The following is a 25,085-nucleotide window of genomic DNA, read 5'->3' on the forward strand; positions in this document are numbered from 1 at the left end:
TAAATACCTTGCATTATCCACAGTTAGATATTCCCTGGGATCCTCTGCGCTGGCGTTGGTCGTCTTCACTCCCTTACCAATAAAGAGGCCTGCCTGGAGAAAAGTCGGGATTCAGCTTTACAAATTATAGAGATGAATATTCAATGAGAGCAAAATGATCACATTTCACAAAAAAATATTAATCTAGACATCCCACTGAATATTAAACCGCTTTCCCTCAATCAAACATTTAATTATCACTGCAGTGCAAAGGGGACCAGAGTGTGAGCTCAGGGTTAAGACTCTGGCTTAGCAGTAGACGGCATGAGTGTCCATCCTGCAACACACGCACATACACTCGCTCACTCACAGAGGATCAATACAGGATGTGCATGTAACAGAACACACACACACACGCTTCTTTGAGAGATGATGGGGGAAAACATACCGTCATGTTAAAAGTAATCCCACCTCACGGGGGACACAGCAAGATTTGATGTTCATTAGGGATGAGCAGATCGATACAACAGTAGGTAATCGATACTTCGATACTCCGCCTGTACTCATTTGGTATTGAATATCTGGTGGAATGTCAAATGCAGTGTACTGTATATTACTACAAATGTTGGTGATGTGCCATCTGTTGGAATGTCAAATGCAATGTACTGTATGCTACTACAAATGTTTAATGTGTGCGGTGGGCTGGCACTCTGCCTGTGATTTGTTTCCTGCCTTGCGCCCTGTGTTGACTGGGATTGGCTCCAGCAGACCCCCATGACCCTGTAGTTAGGATATAGCGGGATGGGTAATGGATGGATGTTTGTGATGTGCCATCTGTTGGAATGTCAAATTCAATGTACTGTTTTTTTTTTACACAAATATTTAATGTGCCATCTGTAGGAATGTCAAATGCAATGTACTGTGCATTATTACAAATGTTTGATGTGCCATCTGTTGGAATGACAAATGCAATGCATATTACGTATTGCTGCAAATGTTTGATCTGCCATCTGCTGGAATGTTATATGCATTGTACTGTTATTACTACAAATGTTTGTGATGTGCCATCTGTTGGAATGTCAAATGCATTGTACTGTATATTACTACAAATGTTTGTGATGCCTGCAGTGGGCTGGTGCCCTGCCTGAGGTTTGTTTCCTGCCTTGTGCCCTGTGTTGCTTGGGATTGGCTCCAGCAGACCCCCGTGACCCTGTACTTAGGATATAGCGGGATGGGTAATGGATGGATGTTTGTGATGTGCTATCTGTTGGAATGACAAATGCAAGGCATATTACGTATTACTGCAAATGTGTGAGATGTGCCATCTGTTTTGTATGTCAAATGCAATGTTTTGTGTATTACTACAAATGTTTGTGATGTGCCATCTGTTGGAATGTCAAATGCACTGTACTGTATATTACTACAAATATTTGTGATGTACGGGCGGCACGATGGCGCAGTGGGTAGTGCTTTTGCCTCGCAGTTGGGAGACCTGGGGACCTGGGTTCACTTCCCGGGTCCTTCCTGCGTGGAGTTTGCATGTTCTCCCCGTGTCTGCGTGGGTTTCCTCCGAGCGCTCTGGTTTCCTCCCACAGTCCAAAGACATGCAGGTTAGGTGGATTGGTGATTCTAAATTGGCCTTAGTGTGTGCTTGGTGTGTGGGTGTGTTTGTGTGTGTCCTGCGGTGGGTAGGCACCCTGCCCAAGATTGGTTCCTGCCTTGTACCCTGTGTTAGCTGGGATTGGCTCTAGCAGACCCCCGTGACCCTGTCTTCGGATTCAGCAGGTTGGAAAATGGATGGATGGATGTTTGTGATGTTCCATCTGTTGGAATGTCAAATGCAATGTACTGTATGTTACTACAAATGTTTGTGATGTGCCATCTGTTGGAATGACAAATGCAACAGACATGTTTTTGTTATATGCAATTTGGAATGGGATTTGTAATACCAGTGTTCAAGTTTTTGATGCAACATCTGTTGGAATGACAAATGCAATGCATATTATGTATTGCTACAAATGTTTGTTATGTGCCATCTGTTGGAGTGTTAAATGCAATGTACTGTGTATAACTACAAATGTTTATGATGTGCCATCTGTAGGAATGTCAAAAGCAATGTACTGTGTATTATTACAAATGTTTGTGATGTGCCATCTGTTGGAATGACAAATGCAATGCATATTACGTATTGCTGCAAATGTTTGTGATGTGCCATCTGTTGGAATGTCAAATGCAATGTACTGTATAATACTGCAAATGCTTGTGTTGCACCATGTGTTGGAATGACAAATGCAATGCATATTATTCAAATGTTTGTGATGTGCCATCTGTAGGAATGTCAAATGCAATGTACTGTGTATAACTACAAATGTTTGTGATGTGCCATCTGTAGGAATGTCAAATGCAATGTACTGTGTATAACTACAAATGTTTGTGATGTGCCATCTGTAGGAATGTCAAATGCAATGTACTGTGTATAACTACAAATGTTTGTGATGTGCCATCTGTAGTAATGTCAAATGCAATGTACGTATATTACAGATGTTTGATGTGCCATCTGTTGGAATGACAAATGCAATTCATATTACGTATTGCTTCAAATGTTTGATGTGCCATCTGGTGGAATGTCAAATGCATTGTACTGTATATTACTACAAATGTTTGTGATGCCTGCTGTGGGCTGGCGCCCTGCCTGGGGTTTGTTTCCTGCCTTGCGCCCTGTGTTGGCTGTGATTCGCTCCAGCAGACTCCCGTGACCCTGTAGTTAGGATATTGCGGGTTGGATAATGGATGGATGGATGGATGTTTGTGATGTGCCATCTGTTGGAATGACAAATGCATATTACGTATTGCTGCACATGTTTGTGATGTGCCATCTGTAGGAATGTCAAAAGCAATGTACTGTGTATTATTACAAATGTTTGATGTGCCATCTGTTGGAATGACAAATGCAATGCATATTACGTATTGCTGCAAATGTTTGATCTGCCATCTGCTGGAATGTCAAATGCAATGTACTGTATATTACTACAAATGTTTGTGATGTGCCATCTGTTGGAATGTCAAATGCATTGTACTGTTATTACTACAAATGTTTGTGATGTGCCATCTGTTGGAATGTCAAATGCATTGTACTGTATATTACTACAAATGTTTGTGATGTGCCATCTGTTGGAATGTCAAATGCATTGTACTGTATATTACTACAAATGTTTGTGATGCCTGCAGTGGGCTGGTGCCCTGCCTGAGGTTTGTTTCCTGCCTTGCGCCCTGTGTTGCTTGGGATTGGCTCCAGCAGACCCCCGTGACCCTGTACTTAGGATATAGCGGGATGGGTAATGGATGGATGTTTGTGATGTGCTATCTGTTGGAATGACAAATGCAAGGCATATTACGTATTACTGCAAATGTGTGAGATGTGCCATCTGTTTTGTTTGTCAAATGCAATGTTTTGTGTATTACTACAAATGTTTGTGATGTGCCATCTGTTTTGTTTGTCAAATGCAATGTTTTGTGTATTATTACAAATGTTTGTGATGTGCCATCTGTTGGAATGACAAATGCAATGCATATTACGTATTGCTGCAAATGTTTGTGATGTGCCATCTGTTGGAATATCAAATGCAATGTACTGTGTATTACTACAAATGTTTGTGATGTGCCATCTGTTGGAATGTTATATGCATTGTATTGTTATTACTACAAATGTTTGATGTGCCATCTGTTGGAATGATAAATGCAATGCATATTACGTATTGCTGCAAATGTTTGTGATGTGCCATCTCTTGGAATGTTATATGCATTGTATTGTTATTACTACAAATGTTGGTGATGTGCCATCTGTTGGAATGTCAAATGCAATGTACTGTTATTACTACAAATGTTGGTGATGTGCCATCTGTTGGAATGTCAAATGCAATGTACTGTATATTACTACAAATGTTTCTGATGTGTGCGGTGGGCTGGCACTCTGCCTGTGGTTTGTTTCCTGCCTTGTGCCCTGTGTTGGTTGGGATTGGCTCCAGCAGACCCCCTTGACCCTGTACTTAGGATATAGCGGTATGGGTAATGGATGGATGTTTGTGATGTGCTATCTGTTGGAATGACAAATGCAAGGCATATTACGTATTACTGCAAATGTGTGAGATGTGCCATCTGTTTTGTATGTCAAATGCAGTGTTTTGTATATTACTACAAATGTTTGTGATGTGCCATCTGTTGGAATGTCAAATGCAATGTACTGTTTTTTTTTTTTTTTTTTAATTATTTGATGTGCCGTCTGTTGGAATGTTAAATGCACTGAACTGTATATTACTACAAATGTTTGTGATGTACGGGCGGCACGGTGGCGCAGTGGGTAGTGCTTTTGCCTCGCAGTTGGGAGACCTGGGGACCTGGGTTCACTTCCCGGGTCCTCCCTGCATGGAGTTTGCATGTTCTTCCCGTGTCAGCGTGAGTTTCCTCCGGGCGCTCTGGTTTCCTCCCACAGTCCAAAGACATGCAGGTTAGGTGGATTGGTGATTCTAAATTGGCCCTAGTGTGTGCTTGGTTTGTTGGTGTGTTTGTGTGTGTGTCCTGCCGTAGTCCCACCGTAGGCACCCTGCCCAAGATTGGTTCCTGCCTTGTGCCCTGTGTTAGCTGGGATTGGCTCTAGCAGACCCCCGTGACCCTGTCTTCTGATTCAGCAGGTTGGAAAATGGATGTTTGTGATGTTCCATCTGTTGGAATGTCAAATGCAATGTACTGTATGTTACTACAAATGTTTGTGATGTGCCATCTGTTGGAATGACAAATGCAACAGACATGTTTTTGTTATATGCAATTTGGAATGGGATTTGTAATACCAGTGTTCAAGTTTTTGATGCAACATCTGTTGGAATGACAAATGCAATGCATATTATGTATTGCTACAAATGTTTGTGATGTGCCATCTGTTGGAATGTTAAATGCAATGTACTGTGTATAACTACAAATGTTTATGATGTGCCATCTGTAGGAATGTCAAAGCAATGTACTGTGTATTATTACAAATGTTTGTGGTGTGCCATCTGTTGGAATGACAAATGCAATGCATATTACGTATTGCTGCAAATGTTTGTGATGTGCCATCTGTTGGAATGTCAAATGCAGTGTACTGTATATTACTACACAGGTTTGATGTGCCATCTGTTGGAATGTGAAATGCATTGTACTGTTTATTACTACAAATGTTTGATGTTCCATCTGTTGGAATGTCAAATGCAATGTACTGTATATTATTACAAATGTTTGTGATGTGCCATCTGTTGGAATGACAAATGCAATGCATATTACGTATTGCTGCAAATGTTTGATCTGCCATCTGCTGGAATGTCAAATGCAATGTACTGTATAATACTGCAAATGCTTGTGTTGCACCATGTGTTGGAATGACAAATGCAATGCATATTATTCAAATGTTTGTGATGTGCCATCTGTAGGGATGTCAAATGCAATGTACTGTGTATAACTACAAATGTTTGTGATGTGCCATCTGTAGGAATGTCAAATGCAATGTACTGTGTATAACTACAAATGTTTGTGATGTGCCATCTGTAGGAATGTCAAATGCAATGTACTGTGTATAACTACAAATGTTTGTGATGTGCCATCTGTAGTAATGTCAAATGCAATGTACGTATATTACAGATGTTTGGTGTGCCATCTGTTGGAATGACAAATGCAATTCATATTACGTATTGCTTCAAATGTTTGATGTGCCATCTGGTGGAATGTCAAATGCATTGTACTGTATATTACTACAAATGTTTGTGATGCCTGCTGTGGGCTGGCGCCCTGCCTGGGGTTTGTTTCCTGCCTTGCGCCCTGTGTTGGCTGTGATTCGCTCCAGCAGACCCACGTGACCTTGTAGTTAGATTATATCGGGTTGGATAATGGATGGATGGATGGATGTTTGATGTGCCATCTGTTGGAATAACAAATGTAATGCATATTATGTATTACTTCAAATGTTTGTGATGTGCCATTTTTTGGAATGTCAAATGCAATGTACTGTGTATAACTACAAGTGTTTGTGATGTGCCATCTGTAGAAATGTCAAATGTTTGTGATGTGCCATCTGTTAGAATGTCAAATTCAATGTACTGTTTTTTTTTGTTTTTTTTTGCAAATATTTGATTTGCCATCTGTAGGAATGTCAAATGCAATATTCTGGGTATAACTACAAATGTTTGTGATGTGCCATCTGTTGGAATGACAAATGCAACAGAAATGTTTTTGGTATATGAAATTTGGAATGGGATTTGTAATACCAGTGTTCCAAGTTTTTGTTGCAACATCTGTTGGAATGACAAATGCAATGCATATTATGTATTGCTACAAATGTTTGTGATGTGTCATCTGTTGGAATGTTAAATGCATTGTACTTTTTTTTACAAATATTTGATGTGCCATCTGTTGGAATGTTAAATGCATTTTACTGTATATTACTACAAATGTTTGTGATGTGCCATCTGTTGGAATGTCAAATGCAATGTACTGTGTATTACTACAAATGTGTGTGATGTGGCATCTGCTGCAATGTCATATTCATGTACTGTATATTACTGCAAATGCTTGTGATGCACCATCTGTTGGAATGACGAATGCAATGCATATTATTCGTTCAAATGTTTGTGATGTGCCATGTGTAGGAATGTCAAATGCAATGTACGTATATTATAGATGTTTGGTGTGCCATCTGTTGGAATGACAAATGCAATGCATATTACGTATTGCTGCAAATGTTTGTGATGTGCCATCTGTTCAAATGTTAAATGCAGTGTACTGTTTTTTTGTTTTGTTTTTTTTAAGAAATGTTTGATGTGCCATCTGGTGGAATGACAAATGCAATGCATATTACGTATTGCTGCAAATGCTTGTGTTTTACCATCTGTTTTAATGACAAATGCAATGCATATTATTCAAATGTTTGTGATGTGCCATCTGTAGGAATATCAAATGCAATGTACTGTGTGTAACTACAAATATTTGTGATGTGCCATCCGTTGGAATGTCAAATGCAATGCTTATTATGTATTGCTGCAAATGTTTGTGATGTGCCATCTGTTGGAATGTCAAATACAATGTATTGTATATTACTAATGTTTTTGATGTGCCATCTGTTGGAATGTCAAATGCAATGTACTGTGTATAACTACACATGTTTGTGGTGTGCCATCTGTAGGAATGTCAAATGCAATGTACTGTGTATAACTAGAAATGTTTGTGATGTGCCATCTGTTGGAATGACATTCAACACATATGTTTTTGTTGTATGCAATTTGGAATGGGATTTGTAAAACCAGTGTTCAAGTTTTTGATGCAACATCTGTTGGAATGACAAATGCAATTCATATTATGTATTGCTGCAGATGTTTGTGATGTGCCATCTGTTGGAATGTTAAATGCATTGTACTGTTTTTTTTCAAATATTTAATGTGCCATCTGTTGGAATGTCAAATGCAATGTACTGTGTACTACTACAAATGTGTGTGATGTGCCATCTGTTGGAATGTCAAATGCAATTTACTGTATATTACTACAAATGTTTGTGATGCCTGCGGTAGGCTGGTGCCCTGCCTGGGGTTTGTTTCCTGCCTTGCGGCCTGTGTTGGTTGGGTTTGACTCCAGCAGACCCCCGTGACCCTGTAGTTAGGATATAGCGCATTGGATAATTGATGGATGGATGTTTGTGATGTTCCGTCTTTTGGAATGACAAATGCAATGCATATTAAATATTATTGCAAATATTTGTGATGTGCCATATGTTGGATTGACAAATGCAATATGCCATCTATTGGAACGGTAAATGTATGCATATCCATTCATCCATTATCCAACCCGCTGAATCCAAACCCAGGGTCACGGGGTTCTGCTGGAGCCAATCCCAGCCAACACAGGGCACAAGGCAGGAACCAATCCCAGGCAGGGTGCCAACCCACCGCAGATGTATGCATATGCTATGTGCAATTTGGTATGGAAATCATAAAAGCAGTGTTAATATTTGTGATGTGCCATCTGTTTAAATTCAAAATGCAATGCATATTTTTATTACAAGTGTTTGTGATGTCGGAATGTCAAATGCAATGTACCATTTGTTGGAATGGCAAATGTAATGCATATGATATATGCCATTTGGTATGGGATTCTTAAAAGCAGTGTTAATATTTGTGATGCACCATCTTTTGGAATGAAAAATGCAATGCATATTATTACTACAAATGTTTGTAAGGTTTGATCTTTTGGAATGACAAGAGACATAGCAACTGGATGGAAACAGAAACGCAGACATATCCTTTTGTTGTATTAATCATTACAATCTTTATAGTAAAATTTCATGTAATGATGGACTGAAAACTGTTTCAAATATTTCAAAAGCAAAACAGATAAAAATAGGATCCTTCACCCCCATCACCAACTTACTTTGAAATTAGAATGGACCCTGTTGTTGTAAAAGACACCCATGGGTGTCAACTCAGCTTGACCTTCTGGAATCCTTCCTTTTGAATGACCAGTGGGAACTCGGTGAAATATGTACCAGATTCCAACATCCTAGATGCAGACAAAAGAGAGTGAGAGATGAGACATTTTGCAGATATCCAGTGGTCTGGGAATTGAAATATTCAGGGGCTCAGATGGCTAACTGTACAGCTATTGTGGACGGCTAATGTCTAAAGGCTAATACCTGGGCTCCAGCTGCAGCGTTGTTTATGAGATTGTTATTTGGATTGGCAATCCAGAATGTGCTGACAGCCCTAGAAAACACAAGAGATCAAAACATTTATGCATCACCGTCATTTTCACATAATAAGAATTTGCAAAGGCAGCAGTGCAATCGATTAAATAACATGGCAGGCTATCTGGTTGGCACTGTAATAATACTGCCGATTTCCGTCAAATTTAATGAAGACTTCGAGCGGACTTGGCATCGCTTCCAAAGTTCATTCTTTGCGCCCAGTGTGGCTCTGGGCCCCGAGTCTCTTGCCTTGATTTAGGGAGATAAGAACTGAGTGGAAGAATGACTAAGACTATGAGGTTTCCTTGTCATCCTGCTCTGAAGATCTGAGGGTGTCCATAACACCAGGTTCAGTTTCTAGTCACAAGAACGAGACCTGCTTGATGTCAAGTATAAGGGTTGGCATCAGAAGAGTAAAGCCGTACAGAGGTTTTTTTATAGTTTGGTCTACACCACATAATCTCAAAAGAGAAATCTTAATGCTAAGACACAATCATACTCTACGGCAGGGCCTCTTAAACTTTTTTTCTCACGACTCAATCTTGCCCTTCCTAGTGTCTTCAACACCCAGTCCAGGACGAATGTCAGATCCCAGTTGGGTAATGTTGATTGTTTTGCAGCAATCCGTTGCAAGACACTTCGCAAGCCATGCAGGACCCTTTCCTACTGAATACAAAAGTGAGTCACAACCCTGTGTGACCTCAACTTGAAACCTAGACCCTTTACTTAAGAAACCATGCTCTAGGGGATTGTCTAACTTTGTGGCAACAGTTGTGGGAAGGCCCTTCTCTGACTTGGCATAACAAAATGAGGTCAATTCAGAAATGTTTTGCCAGATCGATGGAGAAGAACTCGACTAGCCTGCCTGCACTGAGCCTCAACCCCATATTTTGGAATAGCAAATACAATGCACATTGTTACTACAAATGTTTGTGATGCACCACTTGTTGGAATGACAAAATCAATGTATATTATTACCATAAATGTTTGTGATGCACCACCTGTTGGAAAGACAAATGTAATGCAGATGTGCGTTATATACCGTTTGGTATGGGAGTCGTTTGTGATGCACCATCCGTTGGAATAACATGCAATGCATATTACTACTACAAATGTCTGTGATGCACCATCTTTTAGAATTATGAATGCAATGCACATCATTACTACAAATTGTTGTGGTGTGCCATCTGTTGGAATGACAAATATATATCAAATGTAAATGTAATCAAATGTATATTATTAGTACAAATGTCTGTGTGGCACCTTCTGTTAGAATGACTGTGACATAGCAGCTGAATATTTCATAGCAACCCATTGTAAGAGACTTCACAAACTGCATGGGAACATTTCCCATTGAATACAGTGGTGAGTCACAACCCTGCACAACCCCAAAAGGCATGACCCAGACCCTTTGTTGAAGAAACAATGTTCTAGAGGATTGTCTAACTTTGTGGCATCAGTTTTGGGGAGGCTCTATTCTGACTCGGCATAACAAAATGAAGTCAACACAGAAATGTTCTGCCAGTTCGGTGGAGAAGAACTCGACTAGCCTGCCTGCACAGAGCCTCAACCCCATCTGTTGGAATAGCAAATACCCTTGGGATGACATGGAATGATAACGGTGCGTCAGGCCTTAATCGTCCAATCTCGCTAATGTTATCGTGTTTCCAAAATCTACTGTAAAGCCTTCCAAGAAGAGTGGAGGCTTTTATAGCAGAAAAAATGGGTGCCATTTTTCTGCCCACCATTTTGGAAAGAGGCATTCGACAAGCACATCTGGGGTGTGTGAGGTCTGTTTGTCCTCTTTCCTTTGCCCATGTAGTGTACATTCACTTAATCTATTTACTGAACCTTCTCAATATACCGAGAAGGGCCAGTCATCGTCCCATCCCTGATTTTCTGGACATTTTCTGTTACGAAGTGGAACCAAACCAACTGGCTTCGGGTAGAAGATGGGAATCAGTCCTGAGTGTAGCACTGCTTTATTACAGAGCCAAGTAGCAGGGATGTCTCTACCATGAGGAAAGAAACTGACAAACTCCCTCAAAGACAGAGGGTAATCTACAAACCGTACACAGTCAGTCGAGGCAAGCCGGGAATTGAACCCAAGGTCCTGGAGTCGTGAGGCTGCAGTGATACCCAGGGTCAAAAAAAAAAAAAAAAAGCATGCCGTTACAAATAAATGTTAAAGCCGCCACTTCTTTTGCTTCTTTTCCTAATGGAGATGCCACAGTAAAATGTTCCGTGCCTCTTTCCAAACTGTCACTCACTAAGAGTATAAACAAGCAAATCCTCCCAAATCCACCTTCTTGTTCCATTTCCTAAAGATTTAGAAGCCTTCCATCTGGATGCCAAAGATGGAATCAGCCTGCCACAAATGGAATGCCTATAGTGCCTAACCCCTTCAGAAGTCAACTCACATACAATCGGTGCTCGGCACCGGCCTATATGTCCCAAAGACATTCTCGCGCATCTTCAGACACGTAGCTTCATCGCGGTCCGTGGGCAGAATGGTTCCTGATCGCGTCAGAAGGCCCAGGTTGTGGTAGAGCGTGTTTCTCTGCTCAACGCCATCCTCCAGGAAGAAGCAGTGGCCTAACGTATCGTAGGCAACGACATCCTTAATCTACAAAAAAAAAAAAAATGGATGCACAAATTAGAGAAGTCCCATCAGCTGTCTTATATTTTTACATTCCTACACCAACTCCAGCAAGATCCATCCATCCATCCATTTTCCAACCCGCTGAATCCGAACACAGGGTCACGGGGGTCTGCTGGAGCCAATCCCAGCCAACACAGGGCACAAGGCAGGGACCAATCCTGGGCAGGGTGCCAACCCACCGCAGGACACACACACAAACACACCCACACACCAAGCACACACTAGGGCCAATTTAGAATCGCCAATCCACCTAACCGGCATGTCTTTGGAATGTGGGAGGAAACCGGAGCGCCCGGAGGAAACCCACGCAGACACGGGGAGAACATGCAAACTCCACGCAGGGAGGACCCTGGAATCGAACCCAGGTCCCCAGATCTCTCAACTGCGAGGCAGCAGCGCTACCCACTGCGCCACCGTGCCGCCCCTCCAGCAAGATCATTTAGGAAAAAAAAAAAAACAATGGGAAAGGCCAGCCATGTATCCGTGTAAAGTAAAGTGTAATGAAGCAGTCAGCCACCGGGTGACAACCCAACTGGCGCCAGTCGCTCGCGAGTTGCTATTGAGTTATTAAACCGCGGCCCACCACCAATACAGAGTATAAGTTTAATATGTCACTGGACTCTGTGCAGATATATCCTATTAATCTGCCTTTTTCTACTCACATGCACAGTTGACACAGAGCCAGATTTAGCACAGGGGTTCAACTTCTATAGGGAGTGAACGCCCCCTGCTGGATACACATGGTGGTGGAGCTCTCCAGAACCATGACTGTGTCTGGTTTGATTATAAATGACCGTGGACCCCCCAGAGGTTTCATTTCTCTAGTTTGCTGCCGACCAGAGTTTTTGCTTATCCTCTCCTCCAATATCCACAGGCCATAGTTGAACAATTAAAAAGGAATGAGAGTGCTGGGCCCCATTTACATTCATCACCTTCAAACTTACTTTGTATTTTTAGGTGTATCGTTCTGTCATTAATAAAAGTTTGCACATAAAAAGAGGAACGTGGTCACACACGTGCACATGGGAGGCAGTCAATAGGCTTAAGTAAATGTACTGATACGCCGAACCAGGGGGTGACGACGTGCACCAACACCTTCACTCTTTCCTCTATGGACCCTACGGTCCGAAACACACCCCTTCCTGTCAGCCCACTCTAAAGTCGCCACATCATCCCACTTCATTGAGTTCTATTGCTGACTCAGTCTGTTAAAACAACTCGGAAAAGGTTTGTTTTGCCCTCTTTTTTCCATGTCTAGGGAGTTGGATCCCCAAAATTGTGGGGTCTGCAGTCTCTTGAGGTCGGACATGCTGCCATTTTTGTACCAAACAGTAATGCAGCTGGTCAGAACCCTCTTGATGGTGGAGGAGCGAATGGGAGACGGGAGGCTCATTCACTTCAGTCATCTCTGCTGGGCTTTTATAGGTAGAGGAGTGGGATTGCTAGGCCATGTGCACATCAAGGAGCTTGGCACTCTTTACTGTGGGGGATGTGGTCAGGGTGGGATGTTTTGCGTCCCCTCCCCCATCATAACTTATCGTCTACAGGGAAGGAGCAAAAGCTTTAGATTTGTCACAAATTTTCGATCTCTGGTTTGCAACAGATGCTATCTCGATGATGGGTTTGTGTGTGTGTGTGTCACTGTTTCTTGAGAACGGTTCAGAGCTAAAATGGCTGGACGGAAAGAATTAACACCAAACTCAAAATGTTAGTGTTTGAGCCAAATCGTGCAAGAAAAAGAGGTGCTCAGGAGGAACCTTCAAATACCATAATCCTGCATCTCGCCAATTGCTATCGTAATCACCTATTTTCTGATCTCTGTATTCCGATTGGCTTTTCAAATCACCAGGTTTTGTAAGTTTCTAACTCAGCGAAAAATCGGTTTGTTTCTTTGGTGAGTTTCATCTCCCGATCCTTTTGTGAAAATCTTTTTCACTGGACTAATAGCTATTTATGTTTAAACATGGAGGATCTTCTCCAGTTATTAGAAGTCTCAGTAATCCTTTCACCAGTGCAAGGCACGCTTTTCATTTTTATTATTTATATTTTTGTGTGTCTGTGGAATTTGCAGATTTTTGTTATCCAATGCCAAATTTGAACTGAAACGACAAATCAGAAAAGACAGCTAAGGGAACGCATGCATAACAAACTGTACTTACAGTTGAAATGTATACAAAAACACTTCACGGCTCAAATTTATTGTCATGTTTCAAAGATGTTTATTTTGGCATCGTAGGAATGAGAACGCTGATTTATCACATTCAGTGTCAGAAATAATAGAATTGTAGAGCAAGAGAGATGAAAAGCTGGCTTCGGAGCCCGTTCATGTTTCACAGTAGTCTTAAATGTTTAATCGTGTTTAAAGTGAACACACAGCCAAGAGTGCTAGGGTGTCACTTTTAGCACAAATGTGATTATTACAGAGGATATAAAAACATTCAAAACCAAAGTTTATTAAAAAAAAAAAAAAAAAAAGATGAAACCTAACTTGAAATGTTCAGCTAACATTTTTCTAATAGTTTTCAGCAAATGCTATATGAGAAGATCATGGTTGTCTGGAATAGTTGTTCGCAACATCATAATTATCTGAAGTAAGGAAATATTAGACTAGAAGAGCTGCCAGTGGTAATAAATATTAAAGTCAGAGAGGAACAAAAGGAGATAATCGTTAAGGCGTGCAGTGTCATATCGGAGCACACGTCAGGGACGGAATCAGCGCAGCTCCAAAGAAACACAATTCTGTGACCCGACTTACCCCTCAAGTCCCCTGCATATAACGTAGAGGGATAAAGAGTTTCAAAAGGAACAGAATACCCGTCTGGACCTATATATACAGTATATATTTTAATATATATATATAATACAGACACACATTATGGGTGGAGGACACAAAGGAAAGTCAGTAAGGGGAAAGTTTGGTCTTGGCTTGCCATCTTAATGTGTATTTTATATGCCTTTTTTTATATATACTTCTGTGATTTATTACAATCCTAATTTATTTGTAATCCCCCTCAAGGAAACGTAATTAGTTTAAGTAATTTGGACAATATTATGTTACTATAAGAGATGCCCCTTCAGTCTCAGGCTGTAGACTCACTACTTCAGTTTAGCACACCCTGACTAGAGCTGCTCATTAACTGTACAGACTGCATCTCTGTTGTCAGTCATTAGCACTCAAAACATAAGTAACATGATCGTTAGAATTTGTTACTTACCCTCACCTATTCTGTTTGTCTTCTCGGTACTCAAATGTGGCACTTAGAGGCCACTGCCCACCTGCCAAGTTGTTCTGCCTGCCCAAGGTAAAGTCATCTCTGATGGAGGATCATCACGTAATCATCGTTTAAAGGGGTCATGTCATCGGATTGGATGGCCCAGCGCTGGCTTAGCTGTGGAACAGCCAATGGGGGGAGGCATTTTGATGGCTGAGGTCTCCAGGGCTCTGAACAAATCCAAATCCTATTATGTGATATCACATTAAGATCTCAAGATGCTGCTCTGCTTATGATTCCAAGGATTAATAAAATAACAGTGGGAGGTCGAGATTTTAATTACAGGGCCCCTAAACTGTGGAATGGTCTGCCTGCTACTATAAGAGATACCCCTTCAGTCTCAGGCTGAAGACTCACAATTTCAGTTTAGCACACCCTGACTAGAGCTGCTGATTAACTGTACAGACTGCATCTCTGTTGTTAGTCATTAGCACTAAAACATAAGTAACATGTTATAATTTGTTACTAACCCTCCTCACCTATTTTGTTTCTCTTCTCGGTACTCAACTGTGGCACTTGGTGCCACTGCCCACCTGCCAAGTGGTTCTGCCTGTCTAAGGTAAAGTCATCGCTGATGGAGGATCGCAGGAATCGTAAGGTAGAGGGGTCCCGTCATCGGATTGGCTGCCCAGCCTTGGATGGGCAAATAGGGGGAGGCAGCTTGATGGCTGTGGTCTCCAAGACTCTGAACAAATCCAGATCGTATTATGGATGTCATCTACTGTTGAATTCTGCTCTGCACTTGTCATATTTCTATTGCACTATTCTATTGTATTGAGGATTACTTGTGTTCTGTTCTATGTATCATGTTGTATTGACCCTTTTTTTTTTTGTTTTTGAACACCCACTGCATGCCTAACCTACCTGGACAGGGGTCTCTCTTTGAACTGCCTTTCCCCAGGTTTCTTCCATATTTTTTTTTATGGTCGGGGGTGGTTGAGTTCTTAGAAAGTCAAGGCTGGGTGGGCTGGCAAAATGCAGGGCCTGTTAAAGCCCATTGCAGCACTCCTTGTGTGATTTTGGGCTACTATACAAAAATAAGTTGTATTTCAGACAGACTACAATGCAATTATTAGTCTCTTTTAAAATTGACTCAAAAAAACTTAAAAATCCTGAAAAGGGTGTCGCAGGTGTGCGAATTATTCTGCGTGACATTGGTCCCCTTCTTCCAGATGGATTAGTCACTGAAGCATCACATTATCATAAAGTAACCATACAGAAAGTTAACAAAACGCATAAGTGACTAAATATTGAAATACGTTATGTGGGCTGTAAAGTAACAAAAAACAAAAGTCTCATTCAATGCAACATAAATGATCGTCTACCAGAAGTCCATCGGTCCCGTGCACGACCACACAGCGGGAGTAGCAGTGATGAATGGCCACGTTATCCAGGTAGGTTGGGGGGTTGTAGCCTCCTTCTTCATCGACATCACCAGCGAGATGGAAATGCACTGGATAACTCCCCAGTATCTGCTGTCCTAATGCAGTGAGCTCCACGCCGGACATGTGGAAAGACTTAAAGTTCTTTTGGATCTACTGAGACAAACAAGAGAAAGCTTTCTGTTAGTTTCAAACCCACAGCAAAAGCAGTCGGTGGAGCTCTTAGAGGCTACTTAGTAGTGCATACATGCGCCTGGACCACTCAGATCATGCTTCCAAAAAAAACATTCCAGCAAGCCAGCTCCTCACGTCCATGGCAGACACGGGGTCTACTCATCTCACCCCAACCCAAGATCCACCACCATCTCCTAAATACTCACGTTTGCATGCAAGGCTTTAAAACGATAAAAGCAGCTAACCCAGGGCATCACTCACACTTACAGCCTTCCTTCTAAATCAGGGGTCCCCAAATCCGGTCCTGGGGGGGCCCCCAGTGGCTGCAGGGTTTCATTCTAACCCTTTTCTTAATGAGTGACCTGTTTTTTTTGCTGCTAATTAACTTCTTTTGAATTCATTTTAATGGATTCGCTCTTGAAGACACAGACCCCGTAATCGTTTCTTTTTCCTTAATTAGCATCCGATCAATAATGAGATTCCAAAATGAGCCAAAACAGGACCTGAAAACTGTGCCAGTCATACAATATCTGAATCTCTCAGGGGGTCTTGTTCAAAAAGTGGACACCACTTGTTTTTAAAATTTGGCACCTAGTCTAAATTTTTAAGATTAGGGACCCTGATGTACCTAGCCTTACCCCCCACGAACCTTAACTGTGTGTAATTAGGGGTAGGCCAGTCTGAAAACAACAAGAAGGAGATGGCGTCCTCTTTTTGAACAAGACCCGGTCTCAGGAATGCTGATCTACTCAGGTCCCCAAAACATTTTATTTAACGAGAAAAATCAACAATTACAGAAATGTCTGCCATGGCACAACGAGAACAGCAACAAACCATGGAATTAAAGAGCGAGTTTAATTAACGACAAGACTCGGTGCCTAATTAAGCGACTTGGTTGGAGTTTGCAGCCCTGACTGAGTTGGTCTTCTGTTGGCTCCCTCACTTCACATTTCATTTCTGTTTGAGTGCCATTTAAGGAAAGAAATATGAAGCAATTCAGAGGAACGATGAAGAAATGAAAAAACAAGTCAATTAAAAGGAATGGAAAAGGACTTAATTAGCAGCAAAAACAGGTCACTCATTAAGAAAAGGGTTAGAATGAAAACCTGCAGCCACTGCAGCCCTCCAGGAGCGGAGTTGGGGACCCCCTGTTCTAAGTGAAGAGCAACCATCCGCCCAAAAGCAGCTTGAAAGCAGCTATCTAATTCCATTTTCTTTTTCTGATGCCTCATGAATTCCGCCAGAATTACCTTAATTTGTCCTCCAAATGTATCATAGTTAAAAATGTCACAAGAATTTTGACCGTAACAAGATTCTTCCATTTCACTTTTGATGATTATATTTCTAGTTAGCAGCCCAACTTCTGCCCTCATATCAATTCCATCTACAATTTCTCCCATGTGAAGGTAATGAGGTTTGCCTGTCAAAACACATTTATCTTGTCATATAAAAGATGTCACATGGAAAAAAGAAGAAAAATAAAGAGAGAGAGAAACCTTGGAAAATGGAAAGATTTTTGCATAAACTTTTGTTAGCAATTGTGATTTTATGCCCATGTGCTCCATTTACAGGCGGACAGCAAGATTTGCATATCTCAATCAGTGGAAGGTAAAGGAGACCGAACAGAACCGACTCGGAGATGAAAACACTTGGGAATTTTAGGGAAGAATGTAGAATCTTCTTTTTTCTTCCTTTTCTTTTAATTGCATTCTGCTAGTACTGTGTGGGCAACTGAAACTTCACTGCAGAGAGGAGCCCACATAACAATTAGAGGCCGGAGGAAAGGAAAATAAATAAATAAGGGCGTTCTATTTATGGATTTGGTCTTCCACGTTAGCACAGGAGTCGCATGTCATTATATCTATTTTAACGTGTGTGTGTGTGTGTGTGTAGACATATACAGGGGGAGTTGGACACTGTGGAAAACGTATTAGTAAGTAAGTAAGTCTCAAATGAACTTTCGTTCTTCTTCATCCTGCAAGTACTCAACACGTGAGCCTCACATCACAAGTCGGTCCGTCACAGACCCTTTGTTGTGCTTCACCATGGACGGCTACAGCTTTCAAAGAGCCAAAACTGTGGTAAAAAACTGAGGGGAAACAGTTTCCGTTTGCTGCATGTATGAGTGAGACATTTCTGGATGTGTTTAAGTCCTTTTACATTCCAGGAGGACAATTGCCCAGATTCAGGCGCCATGGATCACGGAGACAACATCCCACGAGAGGAGCTCCAAAGTCAGAAGACCCAAACGTGTAGACGCCACTTGGCTGCCTGGGCACTCACTTTTGCTGTCCTTTTCTCACACCATCTTGTTTTCAACCTTATTAGTAAAACGGGGAGGGCCAGGTCAGTCAGTCATTGTCCAACCTGTTATATCCTAACCACAGGGTCACTGGGGTCTGCTGGGGCCAATCCCAGTCAGCACAGGGTGCAAGGCAGGAAACAAACCCTGGGCAGGGCACAACCCACCACAGGGCGGGCACACACACACCAAGCACACACAAGGGACAATTTAGGATCACCAATGCACCTAACCTGCATGTCTTTGGACTGTGGGAGGAAACCCACGCAGACACGGGAAGAACATGCAAACTCCATGCGGGAAGTGAACCCAGGTCTCCTTACTGTGAGGCAGCAGTGCTACCACTGTGCCACCATGCCACCCAGCAGGCCGGGTTGGTACCTCAAAATTTTCTGGTGTCGTTGACCTTCACTCAGGCGACCACAAAATACATTTCACATCACACACACAGACAGACGTTTTTGGCCTGACCTATTAATAAAAAACACAACACCCCGGGTAAGGCCAAACAAGCTGTGTTTCTTCAAGCTAACCCCTACGTTTCTTACACACGGTGCATTCATCAAGTATTCTGAAACCCTCGCTTGCAGCTCGATGTTTAAAATTTGAATTCTTGGCAGTCATTGGGCATCAAGTGAAAACAGAGGAAGTCGACTTAGGGTGACACCATAACATTGGTCATATACAAGGCAGGGTGGTGTCACATACTGACCACAAAGTTGACGAGTTGGGGTCTGTCCTGGCTGGCAATAAAACGCAAGAGAGGAACAAACCTTGGATGGGACAAGCAGTCCATCACGGGCCTCATTCATGCACACATTCTCATGAGGTGGTCAAGGAGAATCACGAATTGAATAAATGCGGCCCTGAAACGTGGGACAATAGCTGTGAGAAGTTTTATAACACCTCAGGGTTTCCAGTTTTTCTTCAGATGTAATCAGCTGAAATGCATCAAATGACCTAAAACGGTGAAAAGGTAAGCAGTCAACTGCCAGAGGTTTCATAATTGAAAGTTTAGGGGTAAAAAAGGAAATTTCAGAATATTACAAACGGGCCTTTGGCAGGGAACAACTACTAGGTGACAACCCTCCAGATGTTGTGCAGCAATTCAAGGAAATGAAGCCAAACAATTTGCACAGGTGTCCCGACTTCTGTGGATTCCTTAAAAAACCTCTCTTTCGTGTCTTGGATCCATGAGTGTCACTACATCCTCAGAAGTCCTACTTGGACAACATTCCAGTGACAACGGCAAGAAAATGGCAATTAACAAGTGACATGAGACAGAGCGTTACTACCCTTAGAAGTGTAGGCCTTTCATTTAGAGAAACTGCAATAAAAATCAAAGTGTCGGTGAGTCCAGTGGAGTCCTACACAATCCAAAGGCAACTGGAAACTGAAAGAGACTCTGATAGGAGGAGCCAAAGTCGCCAGCCAATCAGAAGATGAGTTTTTGAGTGGGCGTGATCACAGGCGCCTCACAGCACAACAGTGCAGGTTGACAACAGCAAAGTGTCAGTGTGCACCGTGGAGAGGAGACTTTGTCCTGCAGGTCTGACAGGGCGAGTGGCAGGAAGAGAGCCATTCCTTAAAGGACACAGCAGGGTCTTGAAATAGTGGCTGTGGCCCACCGCAGACTGGAGGAAGGTCTCCTCTTCACAGACGAGAGAAAGTTTTTAAGGAATCAACAGAGGTTGGGACACCCGTGCAAATTGTTTGGCTTCATTTCCTTGAATTGCTGCCGAACATCTGGAGGTTTGTCACCAATTAGTTGTTCCCTGAAGAAGGCCCGTTTGTAATGTTGTGACATTTCCTTTTTATTTTTAGTCTTTGCTAACCCTAAACTGTAGATTTAAACCTCTGGCGGCTACCTGCTTACCTGGTCACCATTTTAGGACATTCATTGCATTCCATTTGAAGAGACACGGAGGTGCTCCGGGTGTTGTGACCGGTAGTGTACAAAGCCAAAGGGCCCGCTCCAGGCTGGCATTCAAAGCAGGGGCTCGCCATTCTGTGTAAACGTATTGAGTGCCCAGCAGCGCCTCATAATAATCTCGAGGTTAGCCCATTTTAACGGGACCAGTGCAGAACAAGATCCCACCCTCAGCTTTCTCAGCGTTTCAGTCCTTTGCAGCACATAACATTTCCAATGGCAACAACTGTCAGACTGCAGTGTTTGTGTCATTATAGCGGAATAAATTGCAGCCTTGACGGTTTATCAATGCAGCCTGTCATAAGAAATGAGAGAATTTCTCCTTCAATGATCTTAACGATTTTCGACAGCCCCGTATCAATCTGACGGGACGACTCCCCGCATTCCTCACCAATTCTGAAAACAGACTTCACCACACTGGCATTTGGTTTCATTTCTTTCCCTCGAAAAATCTGCAAGTACCAGATGCTGTACTCTATGACCCCCCAAGCACGTGGGGTTATAATAATTACAAAAAAACGTAAAGAATTCTCATCAACGTACCGTCAATCTTGACTTGATTGCTTTTGCACTCGGGACAGGGTAGGAGGCCAAACTCTTCCGCCTGGTACATGGAATAATCGGTGCTGGCGATGACAATTCTGTCATTGGGGGACCAGCTTGAGGTGTCATCCTCCAAATCCAGGACAATGCCCTTCACGGCTTCCACTTTGAATCCAATGTGTGGACAGCCTGAAGGAAACCACAACAAGGAAAAGGGCATTAGCTTGTGTGAGATAGTAGGCCTCCTGTCGGCTTTTTACTTTGGGGGGGGGGGGGCATATTCATTTCTTAAAGGGTCAATGAAAGCAAGCGAGTGCGAACAGCCAAGCCATCCATTGAGTTTTCCAAACCCGTTCTTATCCTGAGCAGAGTTATGGAAAATCCAGATAATCTAAGCACTGAGAGCAAGGCAGGAATAATCCACGGACGGGACAGCAGTCCATCAGAGGCTGAGTAACCAATGTCGGACAAAATAAAATAAAAAGGCACAACGCTCATCCTGTTTATTCATTCAATGTCTGTGCGTGCTGATCAGGGCACAACCTGGGCACAAAAGCCAGCAACATTATAGACCTGCCATCTTAATTTAGACTGACTAGAACAGCAGCAGACACTTCGCCGTCATGCCAATCCAACGCCCATCTCGACTACCTGCCAAGCCATCATGTGGCCAAAAGAACAGAGCCTGTGTGGGGCTGTTTAACTTAAATTTGGTTTTCCATTCCATTCCTTCTCAAAATTTGGTATTTTTTCCCCCAAAATCATTTTTTTCTTCGCAGTTATCGTGTAGAAATTATTTTGCTGAGTGTTCTGACTAAAACTTATTATCCATCCATCCATCATTCAACCCGCTATATCCTAACTACAGGGTGACAGGGGTCTGCTGGAGCCAATCCCAGCCAACACAGGGCGCAAGGCAGGAAACAAACTCCGGGCAGGATGCCAGCTCACCGCAGGGCACACACTAGGGATAATTTTTTAGGATCGCCAATGCACCAAACCTGCATGTCTTTGGACTGAGGGAGGAAACCCACGCAGACACGGGGAGAACAAGCAAACTCCATGCAGGGAGGACCTGGGAAGCGAACCCGGGTCTCCTTCCTGCGAGGCGGCAGCAGCGCTACCCACTGCGCCACCGTGCAGAAACTTTTTTTTTTTTTTTTTTTATAAATTGTAAAAGATCACTTCACCCCAAAAGGACATTTTTTTAACTGGTAAAAAAAAAATTCAACCTCAAAATTCTGACAAGTTTATCGTTTTTTTTGACCTTTTGGTGTTCGAAAATACCATTTCTGAAATTGAATCTCTGTGTGTGTATATAAACATGACAAATCGAAAACGCTTTGCCCACTCGGTCAGTGAGATTTCGTATCCCTGCTTTATATCAAAAATAAGGAATCCTATCAACTTTTTGGTCACTTCCGGCAACTGGAAGTGGTGCTTTAATGGAATACTTTTGCGAATTTTCAAGTAAACTGTGGTTATAATTACAGGTCTGTATACATATTTATAAAGATTAAAAGCAAACAGATAGGAAACTTGAGAAAAGTGGCTCTGCTGAAGTAGTAGTTTATTTAAACATCCATCCGAATTTTCTGTATCATGGAAATATAAAAGTCAGTCAGTCAGTGTCCAACCCGCTATATCCTAACACAGGGTCACGGGGGTCTGCTGGAGCCAATCCCATGGCGCAAGGCAGGAACAAATCCCAGGCAAGGTGCAGCCCACCACAGGGCACACACACACACACACACCAAGCACACACTAGGGACAATTTAGAATCACCAATTCACCTAACCTGCATGTCTTTGGACTGTGGGGGGAAACCCACGCAGACACGAGGAGAACACGCAAACTCCACGCAAGGAAGCAAACCCAGGTCTCCTTACTGAGAGACAGCAGCGTTACCACTGTGCCACCCAGAAGGCCGGGTTGGTACCTCAAAATGTTCTGGTGTCGTTGACCTTCTTCACTCAGGAGACCACAATATACATCACACACACACACAGGGTGACAGACATTTTTAGCCTGACCCATTAATAAAAAATACAACACCCCAGGTATGGCCAAAAAAATGCCGTTTCTTCAAGCTAACCCCTACATTTCTTACACATGGTGCATTCATCAAGTATTCCAACCCGTCTCTTGCACTGTATTCAATATAACGCACATTCTTTCAATAACTTATTAGATAGATTAGCATAGCTGACAGGATTAGATAGACAGATAGATAGATAGGTGTAGTTGGCAGGAATAGATAGATAGATACTTTATTAATCCCAAGGGAAAATTCACATACTTCCATATATACTGGTGTTTAAGTTCTCCCACATATAAGTCGGGGTCTGATTTTAACATATAATTTGTGGTATTTTATAATGTCAGTCGTATAAGTGTTATGTGGAAAACGCAGCTATTGGTCCAAAAGATTACGATATGTTAGCGCCCACCTAAGAGAGGAGCCACGGAGCACATGGCCTTTTTATTTCTATGTGTTGTGCCTATGTGACCACACGGTGATACCCAAACTATTCTGAAGTGACGTTTGCACTGTTTTGTGTTTTTTGTATCTCACATCCTCATACACCATTATCGTAAGAGCATCCCTTATCTACGATGGAGCGTTCGATCAGAAGAAAATACGAATCTGGTTTTAAATTAAACGTCGTTAAAGTGGTGAAAGAAATCGTTTAGTGTGCTGCTGCAACAAAATTCAATGTGTCTGAGAAACTGATGTGAGATTGGAGGAGGCGAGAAGATGTAAAAAAAATTTCTTAAAAAGTGTTGCATTTTTGAACGGGCGTATAAGTTGGGCTCTGATTTTGTGATCCATTTTTCAGGTTTCAAGACCCGACTTATACACAAGTACATACTCGTATGGTAATTTCCATCCATCCATCCATTGTCTCCCGCTTATCCGAGGTCGGGTCGCGGGGGCCAGCAGCTTGAGCCACTTTTTCTAGCTCTTCCGGGAGAATCCCAAGGCGTTCCCAGGCCAGCCGGGAGACATAGTCCCTCCAGCGTGTCCTGGGTCTTCCCTGGGGCCTCCTCCCGGTTAGACGTGCCCGGAACACCTCACCAGGGAGGCGTCCAGGAGGCATCCTGATCAGATGCCCGAGCCACCTCATCTGACTCCTCTCGATGCGGAGGAGCAGCGGCTCTACTCTGAGCTCCTCCCGGATGACTGAGCTTCTCACCCTATCTTTAAGGGAGAGCCCAGACACCCTGCGGAGGAAACTCATTTCAGCCGCTTGTATTCGCGATCTCGTTCTTTCGGTCACTACCCATAGTTCATGACCATAGGTGAGGGTAGGAACATAGATCGACTGGTAAATTGAGAGCTTTTCCTTGCGGCTCAGCTCCTTTTTCACCACGACAGACCGATGCAGAGCCCACATCACTGCGGACGCCGCACCGATCCGCCTGTCGATCTCACGCTCCATTCTTCCCTCACTCGTGAAAAAGACCCCGAGATACTTGAACTCCTCCACTTGGGGCAGGATCTCGCTACCAACCCTGAGAAGGCACTCCACCCTTTTCCGGCTGAGGACCATGGTCTCGGATTTGGAGGTGCTGATTCTCATCCTAGCCGCTTCACACTCGGCTGCGAACCGATCCAGAGAGAGCTGGAGGTCACGGCCTGATGAAGCAAACAGGACAACATCATCTGCAAAAAGTAGTGACCCAATCCTGAGCCCACCAAACCGGACCCCCACAACGCCCTGGCTGCGCCTAGAAATTCTGTCCATAAAAGTTATGAACGTACGGTAATTTTATTTTCATTTATGCATCATCAGTTTAACAGTAAAGTGTAAACATTGAATATAAAGCTCTAATGGGTACAGTAAGCTGCTACGTCCCGTCGTGTTCCTGGTCACGCGTTTCATTTTATATCCTCAATTCAATTCAGTGTCATTTTGGATCAGAGTCTATCCAATCAGCATCAGGCGCAAGGCAGGAACCAATCTCTTAAAGTGTGTCAGCCCGTCACAGGGCCCACTCCAACTGGGGAAAAACCCACCATGGACACAGGAACGGGTCACCAGGCAACAGCAAGAAATCACACGAAAAGTGTGAGCCGGGCAC

The 25,085-nt window shown here is 42.8% G+C and overlaps 2 protein-coding genes across 8 annotated transcripts in view; both read right to left on the reverse strand.

The window, feature by feature from the left end:
* Positions 1-25,085, reverse strand: part of LOC114644327 (cell migration-inducing and hyaluronan-binding protein) — a 264,051-nt gene that overhangs the window by 224,899 nt on the left and 14,067 nt on the right. The window lies entirely within an intron of this gene.
* Positions 1-25,085, reverse strand: part of LOC114644328 (cell surface hyaluronidase-like) — a 136,815-nt gene that overhangs the window by 97,954 nt on the left and 13,776 nt on the right. For 3 of the 7 annotated variants that reach the window (XM_051920416.1, XM_051920418.1, XM_051920417.1), the window contains 7 exons: positions 21,000-21,188; positions 17,475-17,644; positions 15,994-16,203; positions 11,155-11,360; positions 8,684-8,753; positions 8,422-8,550; positions 8-93 (listed from right to left, as the gene is read on the reverse strand). In XM_051920416.1, coding sequence (XP_051776376.1) covers positions 8-93; positions 8,422-8,550; positions 8,684-8,753; positions 11,155-11,360; positions 15,994-16,203; positions 17,475-17,644; positions 21,000-21,188 — 1,060 coding nt within the window. The remainder of the gene's footprint in view (positions 1-7; positions 94-8,421; positions 8,551-8,683; positions 8,754-11,154; positions 11,361-15,993; positions 16,204-17,474; positions 17,645-20,999; positions 21,189-25,085) is intronic. The other 4 variants (XM_051920419.1, XM_051920422.1, XM_051920420.1 and 1 more) reach the window with 2 other exon arrangements.

This window comes from Erpetoichthys calabaricus, chromosome 17, assembly GCF_900747795.2.
Source record: "Erpetoichthys calabaricus chromosome 17, fErpCal1.3, whole genome shotgun sequence".
Lineage (NCBI taxonomy): Eukaryota > Metazoa > Chordata > Cladistia > Polypteriformes > Polypteridae > Erpetoichthys > Erpetoichthys calabaricus.